We start from the raw sequence: 18,154 nt of genomic DNA, 5'->3' as shown, positions 1-18,154 counted from the left end.
TAGCGTGCCCCGGAGGGCGCGTCGGTTACGGTTGTCGGGCTGGGCCTGCAGTTTTGGGGTTATCCGAGCCGTCCAATTACGTGTGAGCTGCGGAGTCTCGCAAGGAAAAGTGTGAGCGCGAGAGAGAATGTCTCTTGAATGTCTGTTTTATTTTGATCCATACTTTTTATGTTATTATTTAATACACATACATTATTATAAGTAGACAGAGAGAGAGAAAGAGAGACAGAGACAGAGAGAGAGAGGGAGAGAGAGAAACGTTCCGTCCCATCTCCACAGCAGGAAGCTGATCAGACGGCTGGGCTGCTAAACTGACAGGCAGGCGCGCCTCGCTTCGTTAAACACAGAGAGAGACGAGCAGGGAAGCTGTGCCTGTCAGAAGCTTATCTGACACGGTTTTCACTTACGTGTTTGATAGCTCAGAGAGAAGAGAGGGAGATAGGGGGAGGAGCAGTCAGACCATTCATTTGGGATCATAGAGGTAAACAACTCGCAAGCAGTGTCTGTGTTTCCCGGCTGCAAGATAACCCAGGAAACAACATCTGTTTTTGTCTGATATTCTGCAGGAACCAGGTGATTGCTTCACCACAGATCAATAACTCAACAGCCCATGGCTAGCGAGGCTAGCTGCATGGAGAGATGACGGTTCTAAACTTGGCCGTGGTCTCCATGCGGGTTCAGCTGTCCTCTGAGTCTTCCTTCCTCATGTTGTCGGGTTAACTGTCTTAAGGCTCCTTTAGAACCATAACTGGACTTCCGCAGCAACAGGTGGTGCTGGTGGGGGGGCGGTGCTCCTTCCGAAGGCTTCAGCTGGACCAGCTGGAGGTGTGCTGGGAGCTGCAGGCACCCCTCAGATATTAACCTCCTCCGTCTGGGAGAGGGAGCTAAAACTGACCTTAGATCACAGTCTGTAGGGGCTCCTTGATCACGCCTCCCCATGGATGGGTAATTAGGTGATGGGAGGGTGGAGGGAGAGGGTAGAAGAGAGAAAGAGAGAGAGAGACAGAGAGAGACAAAGGGAAAAAGAGACAGAGAGAGAGAGAGACACACAGAAAAAGAGAGAAAGACAGACAGAGAGGGCATCAATCAATGGTTAAGCCAGGCCCATAGCAGCGCTCAGGGACCTATTAGCCTAAAGTGGAGAAGCAGAGGCTCATGGGAAGAGTGCGGCACTGTGTAATTGTGTGTGTGTGAGGAGTGTGTGTGTGTGAGGAGTGTGTGAGTGTGTTTGAGTGTTAGGGAGAAGGAGAAGAAATGGAACAGAAGGGGAAAGAGAATAAGAGATGTGTGTCAACCAAAAATAAATTTAAAAAAAGCTGTATGAGTGTGTATGTGCTCCCGTGTGTGTGTGTGAGAGAAGATGTTTTGTGTGGGTTTGTGTCTCAGGAAGAACGGAGAAGCTGTGAAGAGGAGTATTTTTGGAGTGGCTGTTAAATTATTTTGGTTTTCCTCACTGGGAGCCAGTAGTAGGAATCAAATGTTATTATTTCTGAGGGGAGAAGGCTTTCTAAAGAAGACATCCCCTCTATTTTGTTCACAGCAGGCACTTCAAGCATGTTTGTTGTCTGAGCATAAATCCTCAAGGGTTCACTTATTTAGTTCTATCAGGACAATTGTGCTCTTTGTCGTCCTCTGCTGGATGGGGTCCTTCCAGAGACGGCTTGTTGCAACACAGCTGTGACCAGGAGGGCCCACGGCTAGCTCTAGCTAGCTCTGAACCCATCAGCAGAGAGTCACAAGACAACAGCCACCACTTAAGCCACTGAATGGAGAGGGTCAGAGTTCATGGAAGTAACAAAGTGGAATTCATCGCCAGCGAGACCATCAATGTCCCATGACAGAGAAACAACCAAAGTATCCAAGAAATTACCTCAGGGGGCTCCCATTTCCACGTTTCCACCAATCATCTCAAATCAAGCTATGCTGTGTTTTGCTCTCCGACGGTTGCAGCGTGAACAAATGAACTCTATTCCACCCAAAATACAGAATCGATTCTGATGTGAAACTGCGAACGGCGTGCGTCCTCTGTGGACGCCTCGTGACGGGTCCTGAGGACAGGGGCCGGAGGACGGGGGCCGGAGGACGGGGGACGGGGCTACTGTGTTCTGTTTGCACTGGGCTGCGTTGGGCTGCGCTGGCTGTCAAGAACTCTTTATTCTGGGTCAGGCAACGGCAGTCAGATTGAGGCCAGAAAATCACAACATGTGGTCCTCATCTTGTTCTTCCAATAGCACGAACACTGAAGTCTGGCATCGCTCTCTCCCCCCCTCAAATCACATTGGACCAGTACTTGGAACGCTTCTTACAGACCCACACTTCCTTTCCTCCAATTTCCTGCGGTTCCAGTCAGATGAGCTCCCTGGTTTAACACGCCAGCCACTGCTGATAGACTTCATAGGGCAGGAGTAATTGATTACTCTCGACAGGATCGTTAGCACCCAGATCAAACCAAGGTGGACGCTTCATTTGACTGCAGGGGGTAATTCGTAGAAGTTTTGGAGCTTGAACAACTTTCTGGCTCTAGCTGCATATTTTATGGAAAAAAAGTTGTATGTTTTCATTTTTTTTTTTTTTTTGAAAAGTACTCCAAAAGAATAGAACACCTCTACCATTTATCAGGATTATGCATTTGAGTTTTCAGTTAATTAATCTCACCCACAATTAAGATATTAGTTTCCTATCTAAAGTTTAAAAGCCATTTAAAAGTTCATTTTCAGCCTGTGACTGAAGACCCGGTGAAACCCGTAAGTAGTGTTACTTGTAGTATTAGCTGGTTGATGCTTGTATTGTAGCTTAGCTACCTGTGCTAGCAGCTGTCAACAAATATGTGGATTGTATTCTTGTTGGTGATAGATACAGTACATATTTAAATGCAAACCTTTATCATGATAAGATAACTTATTTTGAGGGTGTAAGTTCTTTAGTTATTGTCAGTTAAACACGGGCGGTTGCCTCTCTAGCTTCTGTCAACGGTAGCATGCTACGCTAGCTCAATGGCCCAGGCTTACCGATGAAGCGGTAGCATGCTACGCTAGCTCATATGGTCCAGACTCACCAATGAAGCGGTAGCATGCTACGCTAGCTCATATGGTCCAGACTCACCAATGAAGCGGTAGCATGCTACGCTAGCTCATATGGCCCAGACTCACCAATGAAGCCCAGCTGGGAGAACTCCAAGATCATCCACTCTTCAGAAGACTGCTGCAGGGCAAAGTTCTTCATGGTGGTGAAGTAATTTGGACGAGCAACAATGTCATCCTCCAGCTGAGAGGAAGACAGGGAGGGAGGGAGAGACAGAGAGAAAAGAGAAAAAAGTATTACAAATAAGTTGCAGTTTCCCTCCATCTTTTAATAGGGGGGATTTACGTGACAATTCCCTCTCATTAGATCTAATTAAATAATAATAGGTCTAATTTGTGGCAATGGGTTTATGTGATTGCAACCATATGGCTTAAACTATTCAATAATTGAAATCTCTGGAGGGGTCGCAAACGTTACTCTGTGCTACACTTTGGAAGCTGTGAACCGGATTTCTACCATTCAGTAAGTTGTTTAACAGAACAATAACTTCAAAGAGGAAGTTAGTGAAAACAACATCAGCAAAACGTATCACATTAGGTTGAAAAGAGCCCCAACACCAAAACCTTATAGTGAATCAAACACAGATCACAACCTTATAGTGAATCAAACACAGATCACAACCTTATATTGAATCAAACACAGATCACAACCTTATATTGAATCAAAAATGTACATCACATTTACATTACATTACATTTATTCATTTAGCAGACGCTTTTATCCAAAGCAACTTCCAAGAGAGAGCTTTACAAAGTGCATAGGTCACTGATAATAACAACAAGATAGCCCCAAAGCATTGCAGATAGCCAAGGTGTAGGCTTTATTCTTCTCCACAAACCAAAATGAATTACTGAAGAAAAGTTGTGGAAAGGTTCAGCAACCTCAACCCAGTGACTGATGGGGTCATTGAGGTTCCAGTAAACCAAAGCGACAAGACCAAGCCGGGCCCCATCCCTCACCAGGGCCTGCTGAGGACTGCTGAGGCCTGCTGAGGCCTGCTGAGGACTGCTGAGGCCTGCTAAGGGACTGCTGAGGCCTGCTGAGGCCTGCTGAGGCCTGCTGAGGCATGCTGAGGCATGCTGAGGCATGCTGAGGCATGCTGAGGCATGCTGAGAACTGCTGAGGCATGCTGAGGACTGCTGAGGCATGCTGAGGACTGCTGAGGCATGCTGAGGCCTGCTGAGGACTGCTGAGGCATGCTGAGGCATGCTGAGGCCTGCTGAGGCATGCTGAGGCCTGCTGAGGACTACTGAGGCCTACTGAGGACTGCTGAGGCATGCTGAGGACTGCTGAGGACTGCTGAGGCATGCTGAGGCCTGCTGAGGCATGCTGAGGCCTACTGAGGACTGCTGAGGCATGCTGAGGCCTACTGAGGACTGCTGAGGCATGCTGAGGACTGCTGAGGACTGCTGAGGACTGCTGAGGCCTACTGAGGCCTGCTGAAGACTGCTGAGGCATGCTGAGGCCTGCTGAGGACTGCTGAGGCATGCTGAGGCCTACTGAGGACTGCTGAGGCATGCTGAGGACTGCTGAGGCCTACTGAGGCCTGCTGAAGACTGCTGAGGCCTACTGAGGCCTGCTGAAGACTGCTGAGGCATGCTGTGGCCTGGGATCGTTCAGGCAGCAAGTTCCACAGCCAGAACGGGCTGTTTCCATGATCTGATCAAAGGTCCCAAAAACTCCCATGGAACAACGCTGGCACCAACATCAACTTCTGCACATGTGATCCATCCAGAGGGTCTGATTCTGACTAGAACATTCCACAGGGTACTGCTGGTGGGGACAAAAAACAGCTGATGGTGTAATCAAAACCCTCCTCTCAGAAGCACTGTGAATGGCGTCTGCATCTTCCACTGCCTTCTCAAGGTTGGTTACTTAATGGTAATCAGACTACCCCACCAGAGGAAAACCCCTCAAAGAGTCGACATCAGTGCTTGAAGTGGAGAAGAAAAGGTGCCGGTACTCTCTTGCATTGGCAAATCATTATGAAATTTGAGATTTCTACAGTGAAAAACTTAACTAAAACTTGGATTGCTGGTACAAAAACAATTTATTGTTAGCCTATTTATTAACAACATAAATGCATCGCCTCGGGAACATATTTTATCAGGGGGGTGGCTTATTGTTGCGGGGCAGCAGGGACGGACTGGGAGTAAAAATAGGCCCTGGACTTTTATCCAGACCAGCCCACCAGAACCGGCCCCCGTATAGCTACGCCACCACAGCTGCCTGCTAATGCATGCACAGTCTGTGTTTGATGTGATGCTAGTTCGGGAGTTTGATACTTTAAGGCCAACTTTTTGGGCCTTTATTTGAGTGCAAAATAGTTTTTTGAGCCTTGTGTAAAATAAAAATGGCTGTTTTTTAATTGGTAAAACCTTGTCTAGTGAAAGTTATGTATTTTTTTTTTTTTTTTTTTTCAGCCCCACCCTTACGTTTCTTATCCTCGTTTTCCATCGTTATTCTTCTCCAGGTGTTCCCGATGGCCAGTCCACTACTGCGGGGCTATTCCGCGGTGGTGGATTTTAAAGTCATATCATTTCATATCATACAATTCTCGTGCTGTCAGGGGGTGCTGCAGTTCCCGCAGCCATTCATAAATGTATGTATTTATTTAAACAAGTTTGAAGCTCATGATTCGTAGCCTACCCGATGTTCCTGGTTGGACTTGGACCTCTGTTGACTTGTCTGGCTCTGGCACACGCGTTCTTTTAGTACCTTTCTGAAGCCAGGGTAACATAATTAGGTTACTTACAAACGAAAGTCGTTTAGTTTCTAGGTTTGAAAGCAGCAGTGAAAAATCTGTTTTACTCAGGCATCAGTTGATGCTGTCTAGATAACTTTTTAAAATTTAGCGTACCGGCACGCAAGAAAAAGGTTCCGGTACACTGAGTAAAATGTAGAGGTGCTGGTACTGCGTACCGGTGAGTACCGGCCCACTTCACGCACTGGTCGACATCAACCAACATCTCCCAGGACCTGCGCCCTCCCAGGGTCAAAGTTCACCACTGACGTCTCACCAGCTACACCTGAGACGAAAGTCCTTGCTTCCTCTACACTCCAGCGTTACGTCAGTCTTACGGGAGGGCTTGTGCATGGTCGCTGTGTTCAGAGGCTGCCCTGACTCACTGCTGCCACAAGCACAGAGGCTGCCCTGACTCACTGCTCCCACAAGCACAGAGGCTGCCCTGACTCACTGCTGCCACAAGCACAGAGGCTGCCCTGACTCACTGCTCCCACAAGCACAGAGGCTGCCCTGACTCACTGCTCCCACAAGCACAGAGGCTGCCCTGACTCACTGCTGCCACAAGCACAGAGGCTGCCCTGACTCACTGCTGCCACAAGCACAGAGGCTGCCCTGACTCACTGCTGCCACAAGCACAGAGGCTGCCCTGACTAACCGCCTCCATACTGAGCTGAATATTTGACACGGTTTTCGAAAACAACAGGAGGTCAAGGTGGCGAGTAACACCCATAAAGACCCTCCCAGGCACCTTGCCATGTCAGGGAGTTACGGAGCAGGAAGTAGATGGTTCCCTTTTCAACCGCAGCCCAACATCACCATGCTCAAATGACCTGTTCACGCGTTAAGAGAGGGTACACAAAACGGATTCACAGCTCAGACACTTCAAACACTTCCTCCCTGCAATCTTGTCTGGGAACGTGTGGGTTCTCTCCAGCCCAGAGGGAACATGTGGGTTCTCTCCAGCCCAGAGGGAACATGTGGGTTCTCTTCAGGCCAGAGGGAACATGTGGGTTCTCTTCAGGCCAGAGGGAACATGTGGGTTCTCTTCAGGCCAGAGGGAACGTGTGGGTTCTCTTCAGGCCAGAGGGAACATGTGGGTTCTCTTCAGGCCAGAGGGAACGTGTGGGTTCCTACCTGTACGTAGTACGTCCCCTTTGACTGGGCGTACATCATGAGGAAACAGTAGTCCAGGTTCTGCTTTGTTCTCCACCTAGAGGGGAACAGGAAGGAGAGGAACAGGAAGGAGGGGAACAGGAAGGAGGGGAACAGGAAGGAGGGGAACAGGAAGGAGGGGAACAAAAAACGAAAACATTCAATTTAAAAAAACCTTGACCCTCGCAGAATGATAGAAGATAGTCTACAGTTACAGGCTCACAAACAGCAATAGAGTCCAACACTGAGCCTCAAACCAGAGTCCCTCAAATGAAGAAGTGACACGTCCAGCTCAACACACCCATCTGGATACACAGGTACACACACACACACACTGCGTCTTCTACACCGAAATCTCATTCCTAGAGTCATACACTCTGCTGCCTTCACAGACACACCTCACCCCTACCCTCCTCCCCCCCCCCCCACACACACACACACAAACACACATTGGATTGGATGAGAGAGCTGCATCAGAGCAGCTTAACATGGAAGCGGTGAAAAGAGAAATCTCTATCTGTAATGTGAGCCCACGGCCCAGACAGCGCCCCAGAACAGGAACATTAAAACAAAAGCTTGATTAGGAGCAGGAAATTGTGAGGAACACAACCACACAGCGTCTAATCTGCTACGGCCCTCGGGCACACACATAAAACCCCCGTTAACCCACTTAGAAATCTTATGTCCCAAACGCAACACGCAACAAAACCTTTTGGAAACTTGACTCTACAATCCATTCTCTTCTATGGAATGTCAAGTCAATGGTAAAATAGTGAATGTCATTATTATTTCCAGAGGACAGCTATAGATGTGTACAACTGAAATATACATAAATAAGTATTATTAAATGCTATTTGTCTGAACAGAGATGTACAAACAATAGCTGCAGGTGTACACAGTGAGAACACATGATTCAATATTTGCGGGTTGGTCTAATTGCCGGGTAAGCTCTCTTAATTGAAGCTGTGCCAGTGAGATAAGATAGATGTTCACCCCATCCCACGCACACATAACAAGTAAAGAGGGCTTTTTTCTGAGGCTTTGACACACCATCTGGTCATTTGATAACGTGTATCACCATAAGGGCAGATGATAGGCGACAAAAACCTGTCTTTGCTGGACACTGTCGCAGCTCTGATGCCCAGGCAGGGTCGCCCCCTGGAGTAAATCCAGTACACCCATGGGCACAATGGATTTGTTTTCTTTAGTTTTTAAGGTCGATTTTTTCTCTTCTTTTTTTTAACGTTTCTAAAGGTTGAATTTATTTTCTCTAAAAAAGCTTTGATACTTAAAAAAATGGCATCATTGATGAGGACTCTACTGTGCAGTCCTCATCAAGTCCTCGTGTGCTCTGCTCTGGTTATGGCTCCTCCATTGTTCTTGCCTTTCTTCCCCTCTCCTTTCACTGTGTGTTTAAAAAATATATATAAATGAATGATCAAAAAAAGTGATTGAAAAATGTTTCCAAAGGTTTAACGATTATTCTCCTCTTGGCAGTTTCCTAGCAGCCTAAACCTCGAATAAAGTCCTAATCTTATGTGAGCTACTATATTCTCATCTCTATATAATGTAGATCATATGGCGTATACTGTATAATATAAAAAAAGAACTGAAAGACGCACCATACCATCTCCTCAGTTTTCCCAGTGCCATGGCGACAGGCTCTTTGACACCCTCAGACGCCACAACACATCTCTACTCCCTGCTGTGTGCGCTAATGTGAAAAGATTCTTTCGCAAACACATTTATAAAGAACACACATACAGAAGATAGATAACACACAAAGGGAAAGCCACACACAAACTGGTCGATAACACACACACACACACACACAGGAAAGAGAACACACACTTGTTTGTCTTCTGCTTCCTCCTCTTTAAAATCTCTCTCCTTTCTCTCCTCTCCTTCACATTCCGCTCTCCTCCCTTGACTCCCTGTACCTGTCCAGCCCTGTCCTCATGCATTATAAAGCCCTCCTTCTTCACACGCTGTCTGTAGTTGGCAAACAAGGCCAGCTCTTCCTCTTGCTTGAGACCAGGACTTGCTACTGGATGCATCCGTTGCCCTGAATCCGGGTTGACACTCAAGACATATGGAACTACACATCCTGGTAAGTACACGTACACACACACAAACACACCATCTACATCCAGCCTATCTATCCTGCTGTGTCCAAGCTGGTACAAGACCAGCCGGTTGATCGATAAGGAACATTGTCTCGTTCGGCCGTTCGTCCTGGAAAAGAACGGCGAACGTGTGAGGGGAGGAAGGAAGAGGAGAGGGGTGAATAAGACATGGCTGCTGGGCCGAATCGATTGAAGGGGCTTTGATTTAGCGGAGGTCAACAGACTGGCTTTAATCTCTATAGCCTAGTGTTTGTGTCATCACTGTCATCACTCAGCTAAATGACTAAATGTAAATGTAAACACTGTTGTGGGAGGGGGCCATATCGGTTTGGCTAGTCTTCCGGTAATTTCTGGCTAGAGCTAGCCTAGCGGTTCTTTTTGGCAGAAGCTAGCCTATTAGATATTTGCTACAAGACACTGCTAGCATACCTTGCAATTATAGGCCTATTGCACAAATAGACAACATTTCCTGTCATGGAAAGATCTGGCAGATCCAGGTGGTGCAGGTAAATGAGACCGCAAACAAAACACGCCATTCAACTTCTCTCTACGAATTAACAGTTGTGAGTCTGAGTGGAAGGGGATTGTCTGGCCAAATTAAAACTTGGAGCAAAATTGGGATCATAGCAAGGCAATGCTTTCCATATCCCACTCATTGCCCACACACAGTAACAGCCCTGAGGATAGGAAGGGCTCACTGTAATGTGAGCCAGAAATCTATAAACAATCGTTAGGAATTGATCGGTCTGGTTTCATATGGATCTATAGGCCTAGGCCTATGTGTTTGTGTGACTGACCTGTCGCGGTGATCTGCAAGTGGTTACTTCTGCCTGGATGGGTCGGGAACGATGCCTCTCTGTCTGACAGAGGAAAATAAATAGGCCTAGCCCTACATATATAAACACGATCGCCGCCATGTCGTGCTGCTACAGAGCCATGGATCTCCCGAGAAATAAATATAAAATAATATAACTGCGATGAGCTATGAGCTAGTGAGCCGCCAACGGGCTCTGCAACGTGAAATACAATCCGTGAGATAAAATAGAAATACAAGAACATAGCTCTTATGAATTTAGGCTACTCAATACGCTATTTGTTGTCAGCCAGCGGTGACATTTTATGCGAAAGCGTACAAACTTCCATTAAGTTAACACCGAATCAACTAAACAACATCTTAGGCTAATCACCGGCTGCATACGTGCAATACACTAGTTTGATAAAGGAAGCAAAACTCTGATTTAGTACCCAAGGCACTTTTAAAGTTAAGGGAAAAAAGGGAATCGTTTTCATTTCTACGCAGTTCCACTGCTTAAAGATGTCGTTAGTTAACTTTGGGATTTCAGATGACACCTCAGCTTCCTGCTTGGCTGCCTCCACTTCTCCACAGCAACACTTCACATTGAGCTTCCTGCTGCACTTGAACTCCCTTCTGATATACCATGGTGCTGTGATGAACGCATCACTATGAAACATACCATGCTGGCTCTCATTTTGCACACATACACAAAAACCACATGGACATTAGCTTTTGTACTGGATGAGTGTGTGAACGTGTGTGTGTGTGTGGATGGACAGATGTTTCACCCCAGTCTCCTAGACTAGCTGAGTATGATTACTCAGGTGGTACAGGTATGATTACTACCTGCTCACCTATGTAGCTCTCACACATAGTTGCTCTCCCTCTCCTTGTCTGGCTAGTGTGTGTGTTTGTGTGTGTGTGTGTGTGTGTGTGTGTGGGGGGGAGGGGGGATCTGTCTAGAAGATCCTGTCAGCAACAGCTTGTGACTATGTTTATGAATGAACCATGCCCCTGCATTATGAGTAGGAGGTCATGACTGTGTGTGTGTGTGTGTGATTGCATATTCCTGCTGGGCCGGACTGTCTATGCAGTGCTTCGTGAGCGCTCAAACATTATTAGTTTCACTTCCTGCTCAACTTGAAAGAACTAGAGTGTGCCGTGTAAGACACAGGGTCAGTGTTTACGAGCAGCACACTAGTTTGTAGGACCATATCTTTGTCCATGATCATGTTTATATTGATCAATAATTGAATGTGTGTGTGTGTTCAAGTACATTAGTGTATTTCTCCATCCTATAAGGTGTGTGTGCCTGAGTGCCTCAGAGACCCGGGCTCCAGCAGGGCGTCATGACGACAGCCTGCAGCTGTCTGGGGAGTTACTCTACACTGCTCTCCTTCTCATTACAGCTGGGGATAAATCACACTGGCCTACACACACATGCACGCGCACACAGACACACACAGACACACACAGACACACACACGTGCACAGACACACTCACGCATGCACGCGCACACACACACAATGTTTGTGTGACTGAACTGTGCTGGCTCCCTTCCTACCTTCTCATGTCTCTGCATTTAGTTAACATGTTCCAACCTTTTCTTTCTTTCGTGCCTCTGTGTGGGTGTGTGTGTGTGTGTGTGTGTGTGTGGGTGTGTGTGTGTGTGTATGTGTGTGTGAGAAAGTCCTGAAATTGGATTGAGTAAAAGGGAGCTCTGCTTCGCCTCTAGACTGCTAATCCTGTCAGAGAGAGCCTAATCCACCAGTCTGAAGGTAATCTCACTGGATTAGACGTACAGGTGAGGTGGAGAAAGATAGAATGAGAAAAGCACGGGGGGGGGGGGGGGGGGGCAGAGAGATTAAAGAAAGAGTTCAGCAAGACAGGAAGAGTCAAACAAGGAAAGACTGATTTAAACAAAAAAGACAGACAGACTGAGAGAGAGAGAGAGAGAGAGAGACAGACTGAGAGAAACAGACTAATAGAGCCAGAGAAACGACACCAGAGAGTGTGAGAGGGAGAGAGAGGGAGAGAGATAGAGAGAGAGGGAGAGAGAGAGATAGAGAGAGAGAGAGAGAGAGAGAGAGAGAGAGAGAGGGAGAGAGATAGAGAGAGAGAGAGAGAGAGAGGGAGAGAGAGGAGATGATGGTGGAGTATGGATCACTTGCCTTTGTTAATGAGTAGGATGTGGTTGGGTGAAGCAGAGAGAGAGGGAGAGAGACAGCGATACGGAGGGAGAGACAGAGAAAGAGAGAAGGGGGGGGGGGGGGCTCTGAAGCCTCTAGCCTCGTCTTCATCAAATCACACGAGGCAGCCAAGCTCTAAATAACACTGAAGACCAGAGCATCCACACTGGGATGATGACACACACACACACACACACACACACACACGGAGGGACACACCAACAGAGAGATTGACAGCTAGTGTGATTCAAATGGATGTACACACATTCATTTGGGTTTTAGGTTGGTTAAGGTGCAGCTCCATGGTCATATGGGAAGCCCTCTGTGATGCTGCTTGTAGGAATTTGATTTGGTATACATAAAACAAACATACTGCAGGCTACACACACACACACATACCTACACACAGAAGTAGACAGACTCCCAAACAAGCCTGCAGATACACACATTAAGAAGAGATTAATAAAACAAGAGGGCAGTCCAGGGTGGATGTCAAACAAACACACACACAACATTCAGACATAGCATTAAATAAATGAAGAGAGAAGTGTTGACTCTGATGTCACAGTGCTCCTTAAAGGGGCACTCCAGGATTCTGAGCCTTAGTTCTCCACAGAGCACTGAAGGGAACCAGGGACTGCAACATCATTCTGATCCTTAAGTGCAGAAACAAGCCCTCAATGCCCTCAAATGTTGGTCCCACTTCAACAGCAGAGAGAACATCCTTGTTTCCAGTTCCAGCCTCTAGGAGAGAGGGACTGAGGGAACACATGGAGAGTAGGAAGAGATCAAATATAAAAAGTGGCTAGATGGTAGAGCTAGACAGAGAGAGACAAGAGCGATCGTAAAAGGCAGAGAGGTATAGAGAGGCTGAGGGTGGTAGAGAGAGGTAGAGATAGAAAGGCAGTAAGAACCAGAGAGAGCACAGTGTTGGTACCTGACTCTCTCCTTGGGGTCCCCGAAGGACTCTTTGAGGCGGGAGAAGTCTGGGTAGAAGTGGACGGAGGGAGAGATGACCTCCAGCAGCCCAGACTGGATCTCTACCGGAAACCTGGGGAGACAGAGCAACGAGTGAGTTTTTTTTTATTGACACTGTAGAGAAACAGATTTGCCTCCAACCTACTGCCCCCCAGCTTGGATCAGGGTGTCGGAGGTCTGCAGCCCTGAGGAGGACAGGGGGACGGGGGGAGGATGGGGGGGGGGGGGGGTCGAGGAGGAGGGAGAGAGGAGAAGAGAGAGGAAGAAGGAGAGAAAAGGAGGGAGGGAGGAAGATGCAAGGAAAGGCTATTGAGCTCCTAAACTCTCCTGAGGATATGAAAATGAGCGGTAGAGAGAGAGGGAGAGAGAAAGAGAGAGAGAGAGGGTGCAAAATAAGGATAGATGGAGAGAGAGAGTGAGATGTAAGATATAGAGAGATGGTGTGTGTGTGTGGTGATGGGGACAGGCCCTCATCTTCTCCGAGCGAGATGACTTCCTCTCCTGGGAGGAAACCAGAGGATGAAGTAACAGGAACACACACAGAGCTCTGTTGCCATGGAAACGGCTGCATCTGCTGAACTAGAAGTGACAGAGCATTTTCTTGCCTCAACAGAAAAACACCCCCCCCCCTTCTGTATCTCTCTCTCTCACTTTGTGTCTCACACAGTCTATTTCTCTCTGCCTCTCTCTCTCTCTGCCTCTCTCTCTCTGCCTCTCTCTCTCTCACACACACACACACACACACACAGTGGGCACAGATGAAGCTCCAGTGAAGAGCCCTCAGGTGTGGTGTCCTGCGTCTCTCCAGGGCAGAGCTGTCTGCACGCTGACACGGACAGAGCTGACCGGGTCAGTCAGGGGTCAGGGGGGGGGGGGGGGCAGGCGGGGGTCAGGGGGGGGGGGGAATCAGGGTTAACATCAAATTGCTTGTCTACATTGAGTGATTTGTGCGTGCATGTTTGTGTTGTATTGTGTGTCTTGGTTTAATACCAAATGGGAACCTGAAGCTGAAACAGAGTTTTGACTTCAGCAGGGATCAGAACAGTAAATAGAGATCTGGACGGTGATTGAAACAAGGGTTTGATCTAATGATTCGAATTGAAACCACCTTTTTAGTTCTGCTGAATCAAAAACAACCAAACAACTAAACAACCCATTTGCAAGTGTTAACCGCCAAGCTTATAACGTAAATTTAAACCTGCGATTGATAACACTTGTGACAGTAACAAACAACAAGCATCATGATGCATCTTCCCTGGTTTCATCTGTGGTGGTTGGTTTCACATGGAGACCATCCCTGCTCCCAAGCCTCGCACATCACACACGCCTCAGGTTACGTTTGTCGACTCAAAGACGAGTCGGGGAGACCCCTGCGGTTTCTACGGGGACTGATTAAAACGCGACACCCCTCCAGGTGAACAGCAGAGAATGTCTGTGAACAGGAACAGTGGTGCATCTACAAAGACGTCCCCAGGGGAAACTGGAGTCGCTCTTTTTAGTTCCTCTGCGTGTGAAGCTTGTTCAGAGCTGCTTCTGCTGTGACATGACGAGTGATGGGAAGTTTGGATTTTTACTGATTCGGTTCTTTGAATCCTGTTCAGTAAAATGAACAAATCTTTTTTTGAGTCATTCGTTCATCGGGGGCAAACATGTATCCTATTCTCATGTAGGTTAGTGCATATGACATGTGCACCAGCAGATACAATTTCAAAAGAAATTCCTGCATTAAAATAATATCATGTATCAGTATCATGACAGTTTGTATGATTTGGTAATTTATCATCACACTAGCATTTAATTATCACGGCAAACAATTACACTGCACTAAACTGTAAGTGTAAATGTAAAGTGAAAATAACAAAACCAGTCAGTATGATGACTTGAGCGAATATCATTCACGTCTTACTAAAACAGCGGCCACGCTAAAGGGAATAAGGAAACTGTTTCCTCTACTAAAAAATACAATGCAGGTCACGTGAAAAAAGGATTCCAAAGACTCGTAGAAAGACCGAGTCGGGAAATGAACGAATCGTTTGTTTCCTCTAGCTACCAGTACAGAGCCTATGCAGGTCACGTGAAAAATGATCCACAGACTCGTACCCGAATACCGAGTCGGGAAATGAACGAATCATTTCTGTTTACTTGGACGAGCCTATGCAACAGTCCCGATGCGCGGCCACGAGAAAATGAACGAATCGCTATTTGAGAGGACTCACTCCCGAGTCCTTGTAAGGATTCGTTCAAAATGAACGAATCATTCATGAACGACACATCACTAGACATTGCCTACTTTAGCACTCTGTATTTCCAAGCCCTGATAGTTTAACTGAGATGACGGGTTACAAGCCGCGGTTTTATTTCCCAAAAATACGGTAAGTGTCCTTGATCTTTTTCATACATGTTGCCTATTTGCTCTTAGCATGTGTGTGTGTCATTCATTCAGAGAAAGCTATGAGGTATTATTGGAAAACATGTTTATGAACCTCACACATACGTGCACGCGCACACACTCTTATTGTACAACTGGTGACCTGCCCTCCCCCATATCGGTCTCCATGGAAACACCATCCCAGCATGCACTTGTATACTCACAGGCGCTTGAGGTTGTCGGCCACGCTGTTGGCATACTGCTGGTCTGTCTGAAACACAACAAACAGAACACACACTTTGATGTCACGCTAACGGAGAACAGCTTCAGTTCCGTTCCCACTCCTAAGAGAGAACGTAAGCGCTGACAGCTTGCTGGGCTGATGTTCCTCTCAGCAGTTGTGAAACACTCCACAAGCATTTCAAGATGGTCACCGTTTGGAGCACCAGAGAGTGTTCCAGCGTCTTCCCCAGAGTAATGAGTCTGCTAATGATGTCATTATCTGGACCACTCAGAGGCCAGCTTCATGGGCTGCGGTGAGGTCGGACCGAACCACGACAGACTATGGATGTATCCATCCGCCACCTGTCATGTTTGAACGGGACTACTTCCACCCAGACGGGAGCGAGACCCTCATGGGTGCCCACCTGCTGGGCTTCATCAGAACCATTAGAAGTGGCTTCTCTGCAGTTTGTTGGGGTGTTTGTTTTGATCTGTAGCTGCTGCCTTCGAGCCCTGGCCACCACCCACCCCATTCTTCCTGGGTGCAGCCCCTTCTGGAAACAACCAAAACAAACGCTCCCAAGGGCAGAGACCGAGGATGAAGGGGTGGATGGGGAGAATGGTGGAGGTGTGGAAGAGAGAGGGATCAGATGGTTAACAGGAAACACCTGGGATCACTCCTTGCCCAATGAGCTGATCAAGAGCGAGAATGAGGGCGGGAGGAGGGAGAGACTAGGATTATCATGAGGGAAAGAGAAAATATCCTGTCACATTTCCATCCGTTGGTGCCAGGAGTGAGGCAGTAATGAATAACAGTTTTGTTCTGCTTCATGAAAAAGCACCAGTCTCTCCCAAACATGAGACAGATCGAGTCTTGCTCTGCTCGCTCTCTCTTTCCTGCTCTCTCTCCTGCTCTCTCTCTCCTGCTCTCTCTCTCGCCCACAGACGAAGGCTTCTCTCTAACCCTGGAACTTAGCTGTGCACACATCACCCAGTTCCAAATCTAAGTTGACATCCTGGCTGCACAGCGGTGGATCCCAGGGCTGCTGGGGAGCAGATGGAGAGGCTGCACTGTTCAGTTTGGAACTGGGCCCGTCCTCACCTCGTGCCTCTAAACACGAGCGACACACAGCAGGGTGAAAACAACCTGGGATCTCCTCTGCTCGGAGAGGGGGGGGCTGGGGGGTTGAGCAGAGGATGGAGGGAGAGAGAGAGTAGGGAGGGAGGAGCAGAGGATGGAAGGAGAGAGAGTAGGGAGGGAGGAGCAGAGGATGGAGGGAGAGAGAGAGTAGGGAGGGAGGAGCAGAGGATGGAGGGAGAGAGAGAGAGTAGGGAGGGAGGAGCAGAGGATGGAGGGAGAGAGAGAGAGTAGGGAGGGAGGAGCAGAGGATGGATGGAGGGAGAGAGAGAGTAGGGAGGGAGGAGGGGAGGAGAGGAGAGAGGTAGAGACAGAGTGTGTTTAAGCATTACTTCCCCCATGTCAAGGACAATGCAAGGACAGAGAGAGGGTGTGTGTGTATGTGTCAGAGAGAGAAAAAAGACAAAGTGAGAGAGAGATAAAGGGGAGAGAGAACAAGGGGAAACAAGTCCTTTTCATGTCTGTGTGTATCAGACCACCCACGCCAGTACCACCCCCCCCCAATTCGACTTTGATAGTGTTTCCCTCTGATCTGGGCGCTTGTCCTGGTGGAACGTACCACTAACCCCCTGGGGAGAAACGAGACTGACAGAAGTGACTGTGACTGTACCTCCCAAGGAGAAGTGACTGTAAGAAAGCTTTATTGCTTGCGGCCGGACGCAAGGAGACTAAAACATCACATGCCATTGTGCTACAAAATGTGTTGTGCTAGCTACCTATTTAAACAGAAACTGCTCTTGACAGTCATTGGTTAAAACAAAGCCATGCAAATGTCCCATGGCTCTTCCTTCATTGGCCCCTTGCATAGACCTGGTGCACGTGTGTGCGTTCTCTGACCCCTCTAAGCTTGACCAACTCTTTTATGGCCTCTCCAGTAAGATAGTGGTCAGCCCAGGTCCCCTTGTTTACGTAAGCCTAGTGTTACCCAGAGTTCACATTAGGAGGTAGGCCTCTCTTTGCACACAAAGAATACTGAACACAGAATCATTCTTATAGAGGATAACAGTTACATCTTTAACTTTTCTAACAACTTCTCAGTTAAACAATAAACGTTTTTTTTTATAAGATATGATGTGTCAACCAAGAGCTGTTTGGTTGACATGCCAAAGGCTCAGCTGTTCTGTGGGAAACTCAAGTGTTAAATAGAGCAGATGTGGATCTCCAGTCATGAATAGTGTATGTGTGCTGTATGCTGAAACATCAGGACATGCATGTCTGCTTACAGGACAGAGCTCACATGGAAAAGCTCTTAGATACCCCTTGTCTGGTTAGATATACAGTAAAGAGTGATTCAGGGGTGTTTCATGGGTGTTTCCTCCTACAACACACTATTCTTCTCTCTGGTAGGTTGATGGCT

General features: G+C 47.5%; 1 protein-coding gene across 1 annotated transcript in view; it reads right to left on the bottom strand.

The window, feature by feature from the left end:
• The window catches only part of mgat4b (alpha-1,3-mannosyl-glycoprotein 4-beta-N-acetylglucosaminyltransferase B), an 80,269-nt gene that overhangs the window by 12,186 nt on the left and 49,929 nt on the right, over positions 1-18,154 (bottom strand). Inside the window, exons 5-8 of the mRNA XM_084684732.1 lie at positions 15,662-15,708; positions 13,029-13,142; positions 6,962-7,037; positions 3,150-3,264 (exon numbers count right to left, since the gene is read on the bottom strand). Coding sequence (XP_084540858.1) covers positions 3,150-3,264; positions 6,962-7,037; positions 13,029-13,142; positions 15,662-15,708 — 352 coding nt within the window. The remainder of the gene's footprint in view (positions 1-3,149; positions 3,265-6,961; positions 7,038-13,028; positions 13,143-15,661; positions 15,709-18,154) is intronic.

Source organism: Hypomesus nipponensis, chromosome 1, assembly GCF_054491055.1.
Source record: "Hypomesus nipponensis isolate SF chromosome 1, ASM5449105v1, whole genome shotgun sequence".
NCBI classification, from domain to species: domain Eukaryota; kingdom Metazoa; phylum Chordata; class Actinopteri; order Osmeriformes; family Osmeridae; genus Hypomesus; species Hypomesus nipponensis.
The sequence above is the reverse complement of the archived record's forward strand: the minus strand, read 5'-3'. Positions and strand labels throughout refer to the sequence as shown.